This window comes from Cucurbita maxima, unplaced genomic scaffold, assembly GCF_002738345.1.
Source record: "Cucurbita maxima cultivar Rimu unplaced genomic scaffold, Cmax_1.0 Cma_Scf00023, whole genome shotgun sequence".
In the NCBI taxonomy this organism is placed as follows: domain Eukaryota; kingdom Viridiplantae; phylum Streptophyta; class Magnoliopsida; order Cucurbitales; family Cucurbitaceae; genus Cucurbita; species Cucurbita maxima.
This window is the reverse complement of record NW_019272039.1, coordinates 1,529,041-1,543,989: the sequence shown is the minus strand read 5'-3', so window position 1 is coordinate 1,543,989 and position 14,949 is coordinate 1,529,041. Positions and strand designations below refer to the sequence as shown.

Genomic DNA, 14,949 nt, shown 5'->3' with positions numbered 1-14,949 from the left:
CGCTGAGAGGGAAGTTGGAACGTGCCATCCACGATGAGAGGGTGAAAGAAAGCATGAGAGAGAGAGAGAGGGGGGGGGGGNGGGGGGGGGGGGGGGGGGGGGGGGGAAGCGAGGCGTGGGATCAGATTCAGGACTTTGTCAACCATGCCGTGAAGATGATTCCTGTTATCCTTATACCCCATCATCATTGGGCCACCATTCGATCTTCCTAACTCATCGGACAAAACATTAATCTTTTCTTCACTCTGTTTCACAGTTTTTCTCCTTTTCATTTTCCTTCCAATTCTGTAACATGAACTATGAAGCATAGCCTTTCGAGGGTTTGCTGTGGTCCCTAATCACTTGATTTTTATTTTGTTCCTTCTTTTTCTGTGGAGAATCGTCCCCCCCCCCCCCCCCCCCCCCCCCCCCCCCCCCCCCCCCCCCCCCCCCCCCCCCCCCCCCCCCCCCCCCCCCCNTTTTTTTTTTTTTTTTTTAAATTTACTTTCCATTTATCCTTGTTCGTATTAATGGGGAATGTGAACGGGAGAGAAGATGAGGATGGCAACCCATCTGGGGCGGAAGAAGAAGAAGAAGATGAGGAAGTCGGTGGTGGTGGTCAGGGGAGTCTACCGGATGGCCTGGCGGCACCGCCCGATTCCCACCGTGGCTACCACACCGGCGATCCGCCTGCTGAGCTGATGGGTCATTCCCCTCCTCGTAGTCCTCGCGCCATTCCATCTCCATTGATGTTCACTCCTCAAGTTAGTTCCCTTCACTTTGCCTTTACTTGTGTTTCTGGTTCTGAAAATTCTCTAGTTCGATGAAATTGATATCTGTATAATTGGAAATGCCTTTTGTTTCCTTTTCCGCTAAGCTTCTGGGGAATCTTGCCCTTTTCGTGTCCTTACTTTTCCTGCACAGTACATGTTTGATTTAAGTCCAACATGAATAAATGGACAATTTGGTGAATCTACAGGGCTATTATTACTACAATTCTTTGTGCAAATTCGATCGATTGCCTCTTTCTTTCATTTTCTCGTTGGAATCTTGATAGAAAATTGATTTTCTTTGAACTTGTGTAGTTTGTAATTCACTTTGAATGTCTAGAAAGTTTACATCAATGTTCTTCTTTAGTTCTTATCATTGATATTACTGTAGGTTAGTCTGTGGAATATTCTGTGATATCCATGATTCGAGTTCTATCTTCTTACAGGTACCAGTTGTTCCACTGCCAAGACCTGATGAGGTGCACAACACAAGCCAGTCTTGGATGAATAACAGTTCATGGGTTGATGATGTTAGCACTGAACAAGGAATCCCAACAATGATAACGTGGAGTCATGGAGGCAAGGAAGTAGCTGTTGAGGGATCTTGGGATAACTGGAAAATGAAGTTTGTTGCTCTCTTATCTTGATTCTTTGTTCGGTTCGTACTTAATCAACCGCCATCTGATACCTTTTGTCTTGTTCTTGATCAGAATACCCTTGCAGAGATCTGGGAAGGACTTCACGATTGTGAAGGTACTGCCTTCTGGTGTTTACCAGTATAGGTTTATTGCTGATGGACAATGGAGATATGCTCCTGACTTACCTTGGGCTCAAGATGATTCCGGCAATGCTTACAATATCTTGGACTTGCAGGTAAAAACATCTCTTTTTTGCACACCACTGCTTATGAATGGAAGTAGGACAAGCTATTACCATGGCTGATTTTACTGTTGCAGGACTATGTCCCAGAAGACATTGAAAGCATTTCTAGCTTTGAACCTCCTCAATCCCCGGAGTCGAGTTACAGCAGTTTGCAGCTTGGATCTGAAGATTTTTCGAAGGAGCCACCATTGGCTCCTCCTCACTTGAAATCCACGTTGCTTGACATGCCTTGCCCATACAATGAGATTTTGCCTCCTTTGTCAAGACCTCAGCATGTTATGCTGAATCATCTTTATATGCAGAAGGAAAGGGGCGGTCCATCTGTCGTGGCACTCGGGATGACAAACCGGTTTCTAGCAAAGTACGTAACCGTTGTCCTCTATAAATCGTTGCAGAGATAATGTAGTATAGGCATATCCCGTGTGAAAGAAATTCAAAATCTAAACCCATTTTTCGTTACTGTAGCTTTATATGGTGTTGATGCCATTTCATTTTAACACTTCTGAATTAACCAGGACGTCTGAATGGATCGTTCTTCAAGACTCTACCTTACATGATGACATCTCTTTTTGATCTGACATGCATTTTAACCATTTAGCATCCTTTTCCCATCATTGTCGCAGGATCTTTCATTTCACTCCCTTTCTACCTATCAACCTATCATGTAGCTTTTGCTAGTGAACCAATCAGGATGCCAATATAGTCTTAACCCATGGGCTCTCATTAGTTATTAGTTGTTAGAGAGTAGAACAAAGCATTCTTCATAAGAATGTGGAAACCTATCTCTAGCGGACGAATACTAAAATTTTTGAGGGAAAACTCGAAAGGGAAAGCCCAAAGGATATATCTGCTAACGGTGGGATTAAGCTGTTATACCAAAATATTAAACCGTCGTGTTCTAGTAGAATAGAGTTGAAAATGTGAAACCATCGGAGAGATTACCATTAGCCATTAACATCACATACATTAACACAGGATACAAGTATCTCAGAAGATACAAAACGGCAAATTCAGCCAAACTACAAAATGGAAGTGCAGTGAGATGCTACATTATTGAACAGCCATTGGGGTTCTCATCGCTGAAAATCCGTTCAGGGTAATAATATGCGTACTCAGTGTAGTGTTTGGTTGGCCAATGCTCAAACCTTTTGATATCAAACTTCTTATCATCTTCTTCCTGTGTCTCTTTCTTCTCCTCTGGTTTCTCTTCAGTTGCTGGTTTTTCCTCTTCCTTCTTCTCCTCTTCCTTCTTTTCTTCTTCCTTCACTACTATGGAAGCTGGCTTTCTGGTTCTCTTCGAGACCTCGTTGACCAGCGTCGTAGCATCCATAACCCCTTTTACGATCACCCTATTGTTGGACAGTTCTGTTTCTACGGACTCTACACCTGCAGCCAAAACAATCTCCATTTTTCTTACATGTTCTTCTCATTAAAGTATCAGAAAAGAAAAAAATTGTACCTTTTATCTTCCTGATCCGCTTCCTTAAACCTTGAGCACATGCCTCACAATGCATCTGGACTTGCAGTACCACTGTTACCACTGGTGGAGGTGGGGGGGTGGCCTGCAACAAGATTTAGATGTTTATTGGAAATTTTAATGGGTCGAGGTCAGGATGGGGAACATATTCTCCATCTCAATCTCCGACATAATTTAGGAGAATTTCTTTCCCTTACGTCTTTGTTTAAACAAGTCGGGTCCCCGCAGATGGGTGAAAAGAAAAAACAAAAAAAGTAAGATAAAAAAGACCCGTGAGTAGATGGCAATGTGTCTGTGGTATTAAGTATGGGAGTGGGGTCAAAGGGCTTTGGAGGCCATAAATAAGAGCTACAGACACGGGAAGAGGCCTGTAATGTGCATGTGTGTGGAACCAAGAGAGAGCTGCTGAGACAGAAACAGAGAGGGGTGAGAGTGAAGTGAGGTGGAGTGGGGTCTCCATTTTCAGGCCTTTTCTTTTGTTTTGTTGTTTTCACGTCAGTTCTCCCAACTCCCACTCACCACCACTCCTATTCGCTGCTCTCTCTTTCTCTTCATTTCCAACCTTCAAATTTTGCCTCACTTTCCATTTCATCTTCCCAATTCTCATCCTATATTCGATCACTCAACAACACAGGACCCAATTATGAACCCAGAGAAGAACAAAGGCAGACGCGAGAGCCTAGAACCTAGATGTAACCGTCTAAAACTACCGCTAACAGATATTGTCCGTCATATCGCCCTTAGCCTCATGGTTTTATCGGGAGAGTGTTTACACACCCTTATAAGAAATGTTCATTCCCCTCTCCAACCGGTGTGAGATCTCACAGTCTACCTCTTGGAGCACTGTCCGGTGTTTGTCCACCGCTAGCATATATTGTCATATTTGAGCTTTCTCTCAAAATTTCTTTGTTTTTTTTTTTCCTTTCCAATAAAACTATAGCTTTACCTCCTCCTTTTTCTCCTCCTTTGGCTGTTTCTCATCTTCTTTAGGTTGTTGTTCAGGAGGCTTAGGCAATGGCGAGATTAGCTCCACTTTTCTCCCACTTTTCTTCTGTAATCTCTGACACACTTTCAAAGGATCTGCCTCTTTCCCTTTCACCACCACCTTCCCTGCTCTGCTATCTGTTGTCACATTCTCCACTCCTTCAAAAACCAACATTTAACAAAACACCCTTATACTCAAACATCTCACATTTAACCGCACAAAACTATCAGTCACATTGTTTCAGAAAAACTGACCCTGGAACCCTTTGAGGGCTCGGGCGACTTTTCTAGCACAGGCTTCACAATGCATATCCACTTTAAGAACAATCTCAGAGGGTGGCTCTTCTTCATTCTTCTTAGTGTCTTGTTTCTTTTCTGTTCCTGCGGCTGCTGCTGATTCAGTTGGTTCCTGTTTGTCTTGTTTGGTTTCTTCCTTCTTTTGATCTTCTCCTTCTTCCTTCCTCTTGATTTCCTGTAAAAGGTGTTAAAAAAAACATTTTTTTAAAAAGGGTTATAGTGTATGCCCTTAAAGGAATGAGAGAAATTTGCTTACTTCACCCATGAGCTTTAGGATTGCAATTGAAGGCTTCAAATTCACCTCTCTCTTTCTTTTTCTCTGCTCAACTGTGGATTTTATAGGTGTGGTGGAGTAAGAGGCTTAAAAGGTCGGTAACGTGCAAATCTGACGTGGAGGAATTTAATGCAGCCTATCCATATGTCCCTTTTACCTCACTCAACATTACAATTTTGCCCTTTACTTTCATCATAATTACTACGCTTAAGATCAATAGATAATTCTGGAGAACCGCTATAAAAATGATGGACAAAAATTTCATGGTAAGTGGATGGATTAACGGTTACCTAAGAATAAAATCAAGTGATTAATGTATAAATTAATCATTAAGTAATCTTACAAAAAAAAAAAAATAGCTATTTTGTTTATTATATTTGAAAAAAAAATAATGATAAAAAGAAAAAAAAACAAAAGGGTATTTGCTTTATGAATGAGTACGAATTTATATAAAAAGAAAAAAGGTGTCACATGTTAGTCAAATAATTTTTACAATAATAATAATAATAATAATAATGTATAGGAGAAATTGTTTTTTTTTTTTTTAAGGAAAAAAAAAAAGTGTGGATTTGGGAGAAGTATAGTCAACTTTAGGTAGGGTTGGTGGATAGAGATTGAATTGCATAATGATCAGAAAATGGAACCCACCCGCACCAATGCCTTCCATTCGGGTCGCCCTGCCCAAGACCCATTTTTTTCAACCGGTTCGGTTCGTTCAAGGGACCCACCTACACACTCATCAAAATCATTTTACCTACTAATTATAAGCTTAAGGTTTAAACACCTGTTAAGTTACTTCCATTTTAAGATCTATTTTAGTAATTATACTTTCAAAAGTAAAACATTTTATGTTTCCATTTTAACATCACATTTCATTTATTCAATTTCTTGAAATACAAAAAGACTAAATTCACGAGTATTAAAATTAAAATTAAAATTAAATAAAAAAGGATTTGTGTGTAAAAATAACGAAAAAACAAGAATGAAGGGTGAAAAGGGAAATGAAAAGTCATGCTTTTTGAAAGCCAAAAAAACAGCCGTCAAGTTTTGCGTTTTGTCCTCTTTCTCTGTCGTTTCGTCACTTTGATTCTCAAATTTTTACGGCCCACGTACGGCACGGCCCAGCCCAACCCATACTGTCGTATTTATCAAAACATTTAATATAAATAAAAAATGTTGCAAATTTTATACTTTCATAAGCTTTTTTCATATATACTGTTATTCGAAAAAAAAAACATACTTCATATAACTAAAGTACAGTAAAAATGGTTAAATATAAGGAATGATGCAAGTAGAATCAGTGTGTTAGACGAACACAACTCTCCATAATGGTATGATATTGTTAATTTTGAGCATAAGCTTTCATGGCTTTTCTTTGGGCTTCCCCAAAAAGGTCTCACATCAATGGAGTTAGTATTCCTCACTTATAAACACATGATCATTCCCTAAATTAGCCGACGTGGAACTTTCATCATCCAACACCGTGTAAAATCGAAAAAAATGTTAAAATATTACATTACACTTTACAGATGATTTCTTTTTTAAAAAGCGGATCAAATATAATATTTTTGACGTCTTTATTTACTTTTAATTAAATAAAAACGAATTTAACAAGCTGTATGGAATATTGATGACTTCATATTAACTGCTGGGTTTCCGCAAGAATACAAGAGGACAGTTCTTAGTCGTCTTCGTATGACGTGGGATTGAAAGATAATTATATTTATTATTTATTGTCCCACTTTAATTATAATAAGAATCGTGTGGGACTTTTTAACTTATATTGGAGGGTTTTTTAAATCTATATTTTATTTAGATTAAAAGGTGAAGTTAGTGAACAAATTAAAATAAATTTAAGGGATCATTGAGCAAATTAATAATTATTACTATTATGTTAAATATTTAAAATTAATTGGCTGACGTGGAAAGAAGAAGGGCCCACAAAGTGCACTTGTCACCAATTACGAGCGGAAAGGGATAAGCAAGTTGGCCTCAACCTTTCGGAAGCTCCCAGAATTAACCGGCCGCCGGTCATGACTCACCATTGTGTAATATTTGCGCACATGATTCCGGGTTGTGTCGGTGGCGTCGGTGTAACGACGAGTTTTATTTTTTAATTCTTTTCCCATTTTGTCCCTCTTATTATTTTATTTTTCTTAAATTAAATAAAAATAGAGACGATTTTATATATTTATTTTTATTATATTGTTTTTTTTTCGAAAAAAATCGTTAAACCAAGGATTATTTTTTTAATCAAAGGCAGCACATGTGGACGACGTGAAAAAACAATTCAGTTTCGTCAAAAGAAGGCCTGAAATTCAACGCCTAATTCTCCACAAGTCCACGTGGCGTAATAACATTGGTCATATCCAATTAATACACAAACCCCAAATCATTTTTATTTTACAGCCATCTGCTCTGTTTCCAGATCGCTTCGCTTCCTTTTTAATCATCCCATTCCCAATTGACCAAGAGGAATCATTTCAGCTCAGTTTCAGATCAGAGCTTCTTCTCTTGAGCGGCCGCCATGGAAGAAAAGGTTCCTTCTTCCTCTTCCTCTTCCCCGCACTCTGTTCTTCCCCATCACACTGATTTCGATTCCCTCTTCTAAAAACCTTCTTTTTTTTTTTTTTTTTTTTTTTTTCTTGTAGGTAGTGCTTATGGTGTTGAAAGTTGACCTCGAATGCGAGCGTTGCTACAAGAAAGTCAAGAAAGTTCTTTCCAAATTCCCTCGTATGAATCTCTCTGTTCTTCCCCTGTTTTTAGTTTAAGAGAAAAGTTTTAAATTTTGAAGCTTTCCGTAGTTTATTTTGATGGGTTTTTTGTTTTTTGTGTTAGAAATTCGAGATCAGGTTTATAATGACAAACAAGGGACGGTGCTAATCAAAGTGGTTTGCTGTTCGCCTGAAAAGATCAGGAAGAAAATCTGCTGCAAAGGCGACGGATCCATTAAGAGCATCGAGATCAAAGAGCCTGAGAAAAAGAAAGAGGAGAAGAAAGAAGAGAAAAAGGAAGAGAAGAAGGAAGAGAAGAAGGAAGAGAAGAAGAAGGAAGAGAAGAAGGAAGAGAAGAAGGAAGAGAAGAAGAAAGAGGAGAAGAAAGAGGAGAAGAAGAAAGAGGAGAAGAAGGAGGAGAAGAAAGAGGAGAAAAAGGAGGAGAAGAAGAAGGAGGAGAAGAAAGAGGAGAAGAAGGCGGAAGGGGAGAAGCCAAAACTGGTGGCGCAACCGGTTCAAGGCTACCCACCGCTGCCGTACTCGGTTTGCTGCAGTTCATGTTACGAGGGTCGGCCGTGTTACCAATACCAATACCAATACAACGGCTACGGGGTACCGGCGGCGGCGGCGGCGGCACCGTACTATGTTGGACGACCTGTTTACGACAGCTACGGCGGGAGGGGATATTCGATGGGGCAGGGTTCTGATTACTACAACCCAGAAAATCCAACGGGATGCTCAATCATGTGATTGTGAGTGCTACTGCTATCAGACCCATGTTCGTAATTGTGATCCTGACGGTAAATTATGAACGGTGCTGAAAATTCGTGTCCTTTTTGTTTCTTTATGTTGAAAGTTGTAACTAAAAACGTTCCTAGTGAGAACAGAAAAAATAAAAACCATGGAATGGAAGGATATTTGGTTTGTTTCATATTACATTTATAAATTATAAAGTTTGTCTTTATCATAGATTCTCTTAATCAACAAATCATTTATGTTTTAATTAAAAAAAAAATAGAATTTTTAAGAAATAGTGATGGAGTTAGCCATAACATGATTAGGACATAACAACTCGATTTCAATCGGACAAAGTTTGATTAAAGCATATGTAACTGTAAGTCTAACCAAAGATGCTCTTCAATAGTTTTTTTTTTTTTTTTTTTTTTTTAAACTCATTATTAAATTCTAAAACTTTAAAATTTATTTTAAATCATTCTGAATATGATTCGCTCAACTCAACTCTCTATCTTGGAGTTGAGTCATCCACTTGTTTGTTTCTTTTAATTAATAAAAAAAATATGTTTATTTACCGTGCATGTTATATTAATAATTAAAATTTTATAAATCTCGCGTATCAAACATTCATAGGATTATTATGTATTCTTCATTTTTATAACAATTTTAAGATTAGTGTTGGGTTTGATTGAGAATCTTATTTTGGGATGGTTGAGTAACCTGCACAAAAATGTTCTAACTCTTAACCCGAACTAAATTATCAGTATTTCGAAAATTTGAACCAATTCAAATTAAAAATAATAATAATCCTTACATTTTAGGTTAGGTAGTTTGAATTATTTAATTCATCCTCTAATATATATTAACCTAAAACGTAACTTAATTATGAATTCATAGATAATTACTTGTATGAATATAGTTGCCAAATCATTCCACCAACCACAATTTCTAAAACCTAACATATAAAACAAAAATAAAAAAATTATTCCACATTATCTACGTGGAATTAGAAAAAAAAATGCACTTATTTATTTTAAATATGGCATCCATTTCATTTTCCACCAATAAAAAGAGTGGAAATTTTGGAAACTGAATGCGTGTGGGGCCCATAGATTAGGACCCATCTACATGTCCTAAACCAAAATTTAAGTGATTAATTAATCCATCTTAAAAACAAAAAAATAACCAAAATCCCATAATGATTCCTAATTAAGTGATTGGTTAGCAGGTTGAACAAACTTAAAGGCAATGCTAAACTCAATTATCAGCAACAAAACCAAGACAAAGCCCTCGTTCATTGACATCGACTAAAAATGGGAAATTGCATCAGCTCACCCCATCTCCCGCCGTTCCAAAGGATCAAGGATTTCATGTGTTTGCATGAAGAACTCTACGATTTGGCTGAGCCAGTTGAGAAGATCGCTGGCCTAAAGCTAACAAGGGCGGTGCTAGTAGTTGGGCGTGGGGCTGCTACGCCTCCCGCTCATGTTCTTATTGATGATGATGATGATATTACCAAGCCTGCAGCTTTGTGCAAACTTCCCAAGGCCACCATTGTTGTTAGCAAACAACAGCTCGAGTTTCTTTTGACAAACTCCGAACAGTTTGGCTCTCAAGGCATTGCTGTTCAATTCTCTGATCGTTTCAAGTTTGACCAATCGTGTTCTAAATGGTGCCCCGCCTTACCCACCATTCTCGAAGTTCATAATTACTAATTTTACTTTTTCGTTCTAAAATATATAAGTTCGATAGTTTAACTTTTTAGATTCTACTTATTTAGTCTCAATATTTTGAGAAGTTTTAAATGGGTCGATATTCAAAACTTCTCAAACTCGAGTGATTGAATAGACAATCTTGAAAGTTTTAACATTAACTTATAATTTGATCGAGAATTTTGTATAGGGTTCAAAATACTGCTTGTAATCAAATAACATCATATCAAAGAACATGTTAAAACCATTCCATAAGCTTATATGGAGATATTCAATCTGTCACTTGTAATCTCGATCCATGTAGGACGTTCCTCTCCACTTTGAGCAGTGTTGTTTTCTTCGACTTCGTGACATGCTCCAAAACTTTATTACAATACAAGACATTTAAATCTAATTATCATAATTTTATAGTAAGAATTCAATTATTTCTTGACCTGACGAAATATTAATTAATTTATGACGAACACTTAAATATTAATTAATTTATACCGCTTATAATATAAATGTTATCAATTATGTAATTTATTTGATATAAAGTTTATGTCTCAATAAATTTATTCTATTTTATTTTCTATATATTTATTTTAATAAATTAATGATATGATTTCAAAACTTTTTTTTGTATGTATAATTTTAAAGATTAAAGTGGAGGGATTAAAATGGTAAGAATTTAAATTTCCTATCAAAAACCTAAAAGGCTATGAAGGAGATCAACCTAACCCTAACCAATCTAATTAAAGCATCAAAATTTATGGCAAGAACTTTCAAGAAATTGCTTGAACTCTAGTAAAGGGTCAACATGTTCTTACAGGTCCAACAAACAGAGAAGCCCAAAACGAAGTTGGGTTGGGTGAGCTCTTCTTCTGTTCGGTGCAACCATCCGGACTCCGAAGGAGCGAAGGAGAAACACTGGAGAGAGATGAACACAACACAAGCCAACCGGTGAGATTTGAACCGAAGAGGAATGATGGTTTAATCACGCACTTCCCATCATCTATGGTACGTAAATCATTCTGGGTTTGTAAATTTTTACCTCAATTCAACTTCAAACCCACTAAATCACGCCTCTCTTTCTCTTGGCGTAAATTCTTGTCATGTCTGTAAAGGAGGGTCATCAATAGATTCGTTAGTGTTGAGAAATTTGATGCATTATTAGCCAATGACATCCATTCCATCGAAAAACGTATGGATTCGACGGCAGCAATGCCCTTGTGGGGATTGGAAATGTTATGTTTCGTACGAAGGAGAGGGTGAAGAACCTTGTGTTGCAGCGCAGTTAGTGAAGTCCGAAAGGGTTTCATCTGAAGCCATGGTTGCCCCTTATGTGGGGATGGTGTTTAAGAATGACAATGATGCGTTTGAGTATTATGGGAATTTCGCTAGGAACAATGGGTTTTCCATTAGGAAAGAGCGATCAAGACTTAGCCCACAATTGGGTGTTTATAAACGAGATTTTGTTTGTTATCGTTCAGGATTTGCACCTGCTAAGAAAAAGCCCATTGGGGAGCATCATAGAGATAGGAAATCTGTGCGTTGTGGGTGTGATGCTAAGATGTACTTGTCAAAGGAAGTATGTGAAGGAATTGCACAGTGGTTTGTAGTGCAATTCAGCAATGTACATAACCATGAACTCCTTGAAGATGACCAAGTTCGCCTCCTTCCTGCGTATCGTAAAATTCACGAGGCCGACCAAGAACGCATACTTCTGCTTTCCAAAGCTGGATTTCCCATTCATCGTATAGTAAAGGTATTGGAATTGGAAAAGGGCATTCATGGAGGTCAGTTGCCTTTTTTGGAGAGAGATGTTAGAAACTTTGTTCAAAATCGTAAGAAGATTGTTCAAGAACACGACGCGTTGCTAAATGAGAGACGAGAGATTGATACAATGGAGCTTCTTGAGGCATGTAAAGCCACTAAGGAATCGGATGAAGAGTTTGTTTATGACTTTACAGTTGATTCAAATGATAAGGTCGAACATGTTGCTTGGTCATATGGGTATTCTGTTAATGCTTATGCCATGTTTGGGGATGTAGTCTATTTTGACACTACTTATTCTTCAATCACTTATGGCTTACTATTGGGAGTGTGGCTTGGCATTGATAACCATGGTAGGACTATTTTCTTTGGCTGTGTTTTGTTGCAAGATGAAACGCCTCGGTCGTTTGCTTGGGCTTTGCAGGTACACATAGTATATTACTCTCTTTGTTGTTATTTGTTCATATTAGTTTATGCTGTTCTGAAAATTTATTCATCTTCACCTTAAAATTACAGACCTTTATTCGTTTCATGAGAGGAACATTCCCGCAGACAATTTTGACTGATCTTGATCCAGGGCTTAGAGATGCAATAAGAACTGAATTACCTGCCACTAAGCACATAATTCCTAAATGGAATATTTTGTCAAAGGTATCTAGTTGGTTTTCTCTTCATCTTGGATCACATTATGCAGAGTTCAAATCTGAATTTGATTTGCTGTATTCTGTGGAGAGTACAGAGGATTTCGATATTCGATGGGGTCGAATGGTATCGATGTTCGGCCTTGTTTCGGACAAGCACATTGATTTACTATTTTCTTTTCGGGAATATTGGGTACCGTCGTACATAAGAGGTTGTCTTTTAGCTCAAATGGCAACACCAGCCTATTTCAAATCTGTTGATTCATTCTTAAAAGGAGTTTTTAATGCACAGACGTGTTTGTGTAGCTTTTTTGAGAAGGTAACTTTCTGGGAAATCAAATACTTCCTTTGATAAAATCTTTTATTGTACTGTTCTTGAATCTTTCATTTTTGTTGTTTCAAATTCTTTCAGGTTGGCATTTCAGCCAACTTCCAAGGCCATGAGCATCAGGAGATGCAGTATTTGCAAGCTAAGACAAATATCCCTATTGAAGAACATGCACGAAGCATCCTCACCCCTTTTGCTTTCAATGCTTTGCAGCATGAATTAGTGTTAGCCATGCAGTATGCTGCATCTGAAATGGCCGATGGATCATATCTCGTACGCCACTTTAAGAAAATGGATGGAGAATGCCTTGTGATGTGGATTGCAGAGAGTGAACAGATTCACTGCTCTTGTAAGGAATTTGAATCCTCAGGCTTGCTATGCAGACATGCTTTACGCATATTCATTATAAAGAATTACTTTCAGCTTCCTGATAAATATTATCTAAATAGATGGAGACGGCAAAGCTCTCTAGGCTCAAGTGATGGTCATGGTATTCAGAGTAAGGATGGCGATTGGTTTCATGAATATCAGCACCTTACTGAGGCTCTTTTTGCAGAAGCGTCTGTCACCAAGGAACGTTGCGAGCACGTCCGTAAGGAACTAATGAAAGAGCTCACCAGGCTTCTTAACGAGGTCAGGAGAATGCCAGACGGTGACGGGACTGCAGCTATGGATTTGACTGAATCACCAAATGATTAATAATGATTCTGTAAAGGGATTCTACGAATTTGAATTCATCTGCGTCTATACTTTGTGCATGATTGAGTATTTGGGAAGGAAGAGAACTGCATATCACAAGCAGTTCTTTAAGTTCTATAAGTTAGAACATGCCTGGCTAGAACGTTGAAGAGATGCAGAATTATCGTCAGAGGCTCTCGAGCGTTGTACGGTATCGTATCACAAGCATCTGGACAATTCAGCATACGTCATTTTGAATCGTGGATGAATGATTTATATCAATCTCGGTATGAACATCTCTCCTAAGCTTATAAGAAATATACTGAATATTTTGAACATAGTTAGATGAATGAGGCAGCCTTCTACTTGTTTGTCGTTCTTATTTCTGAAAACTTTAGCTGATTTCAATTATTATACTTCACAACAAAGTCTACAGAAAGAAAGTAGAAACAAAAGAAGCCTTGCCCTTCTTATTATACAGAAAACTGATGGGCTATTAGAAACTGTGTTGGACTAATAGAAAGTTGGATACTCCATAGCGTATGAACATTATGAATTCATAGGCACTAACACCATACACCATTAACTGGCTGAGCTGAGCTCTCAAGAAACAGTGGAGTGCTTGTTTTGAAAGAGATGATAGCCTTAATTCTGATCAGGCCATGTAAACGCCCCCATTGCAAAGGCCCTCTTCTCCTCCAAACTGCCATGAAAACTCAAGCCATATTCCTTGAGAAGCAGATCCACCTTCCATTCCTCCATCTTCTGGTAATCTGCCTTGTTGTAACGAGGGTAATGAAGAGGCATTTGAAACCCAGAATCGCATATTTCTTCACAACCCCTTTTCCCTTGTGAGCTTATCGGGACCTCGATCGGGTTCCCGAGAAGGTAACTTGTTGAATGAAGCAGCCATTTTAAAGGCATGGCCATCTCTGTTTGGAAGGAAGGAACAGAGAGAAAGGGAATGTTTTGAGTTAAGAGGCGGTGAATGGGAATGGGAATGGGAAGCAACTATATTTATAGGTAGGGGAAAGGGAAAACAAAAAGAACAAACAAAACTATATACTGGTTTTGTGCCAGAATTAATTGATGGTTAGCTCTGTTTGGAAGGTTGGTAGTGGCTGTGGTGATTTCGTGAAGTAATTTTCAATGGAATTTAGAATTGAATATGGATTCAAAATCTGGAATGGGGAGTTAGGTGGAGAGAAAAGAAGGAATTAAGGGTGTGGGGAGTTCATAACGCTTCCTTCACATATTTGAATGTGAATCTGGTGAACCAAAACCAGCAGTCCACAGAAGAATACATGGATGCAACCTAAACCAGACGTCCATTCTCTGTTAATAAATACATGCCTTTTCAATCAGAGAGGGAAAAAAGGCGTCTTGAACTTGATAACGTGGAAGAAGAGGAAAACAGGAAGAATATGGGCAACACCCTCACATTCAAGCTATTGTGAAATTTGTATCTCGAATTTTTTTCAAATGTAATTAATGCAAATTAGGGAATTTGTTTTTCTGGTAAGGGCCCATGGTTTCACATCATTTTAACAACAAAATTCTTTCGGTTTTCGTTCTTCCGCTTCCTTCTGGAATGGTATGGATCGTATATTCTTATTTCGGTTGATGTGATGTGCTGGTTTGACTTCGGTGATCTCCGCTTTTGCTCAAAGAAGAGGAAGAACAGAGAAGAAGAAGGAAGATGAAAAAGAAAAGGAGAAGATTT

At 38.2% G+C, this 14,949-nt stretch overlaps 4 protein-coding genes across 8 annotated transcripts; 3 read left to right on the top strand and 1 right to left on the bottom strand.

Moving 5' to 3' along the window:
- Positions 1-464: 464 nt before the first annotated feature.
- Positions 465-2,191, top strand: LOC111497000 (SNF1-related protein kinase regulatory subunit beta-2-like). The gene is made up of 4 exons (XM_023147607.1): positions 465-743; positions 1,196-1,374; positions 1,460-1,622; positions 1,706-2,191. The coding sequence occupies exons 1-4, from the start codon at positions 510-512 to the stop codon at positions 2,030-2,032; spliced, it is 903 nt and encodes a 300-aa protein (XP_023003375.1). The 5' UTR covers positions 465-509; the 3' UTR covers positions 2,033-2,191.
- Positions 898-13,637, top strand: LOC111496993 (putative protein FAR1-RELATED SEQUENCE 10). Of its 4 annotated transcripts, none has more exons than XM_023147590.1 (4): positions 898-908; positions 10,742-12,003; positions 12,096-12,539; positions 12,633-13,637. In XM_023147590.1, exons 2-4 carry the CDS (start codon positions 10,984-10,986, stop codon positions 13,245-13,247), a joined length of 2,079 nt encoding a protein of 692 aa, XP_023003358.1. In that variant the 5' UTR covers positions 898-908; positions 10,742-10,983; the 3' UTR covers positions 13,248-13,637. The 4 variants fall into 4 exon arrangements, with proteins under 4 accessions (XP_023003358.1, XP_023003362.1, XP_023003359.1 ...); XM_023147594.1 differs by lacking the exon at positions 898-908 and having other exon boundaries at positions 10,607-10,823; positions 11,297-12,003; XM_023147591.1 differs by lacking the exon at positions 898-908 and having other exon boundaries at positions 10,607-10,823; positions 10,931-12,003.
- Positions 2,544-4,719, bottom strand: LOC111497001 (heavy metal-associated isoprenylated plant protein 7-like). Of its 2 annotated transcripts, none has more exons than XM_023147608.1 (5): positions 4,646-4,719; positions 4,348-4,564; positions 4,055-4,251; positions 3,091-3,193; positions 2,544-3,017 (listed from the first exon to the last, which is right to left on the bottom strand). In XM_023147608.1, exons 1-5 carry the CDS (start codon positions 4,652-4,654, stop codon positions 2,677-2,679), a joined length of 867 nt encoding a protein of 288 aa, XP_023003376.1. In that variant the 5' UTR covers positions 4,655-4,719; the 3' UTR covers positions 2,544-2,676. The 2 variants fall into 2 exon arrangements, with proteins under 2 accessions (XP_023003376.1, XP_023003377.1); XM_023147609.1 differs by having other exon boundaries at positions 4,058-4,251.
- Positions 7,061-8,344, top strand: LOC111497002 (protein PXR1-like). Its single transcript, XM_023147610.1, has 3 exons — positions 7,061-7,202; positions 7,315-7,396; positions 7,502-8,344. Exons 1-3 carry the CDS (start codon positions 7,191-7,193, stop codon positions 8,125-8,127), a joined length of 720 nt encoding a protein of 239 aa, XP_023003378.1. The 5' UTR covers positions 7,061-7,190; the 3' UTR covers positions 8,128-8,344.
- Positions 13,638-14,949: the final 1,312 nt, after the last annotated feature.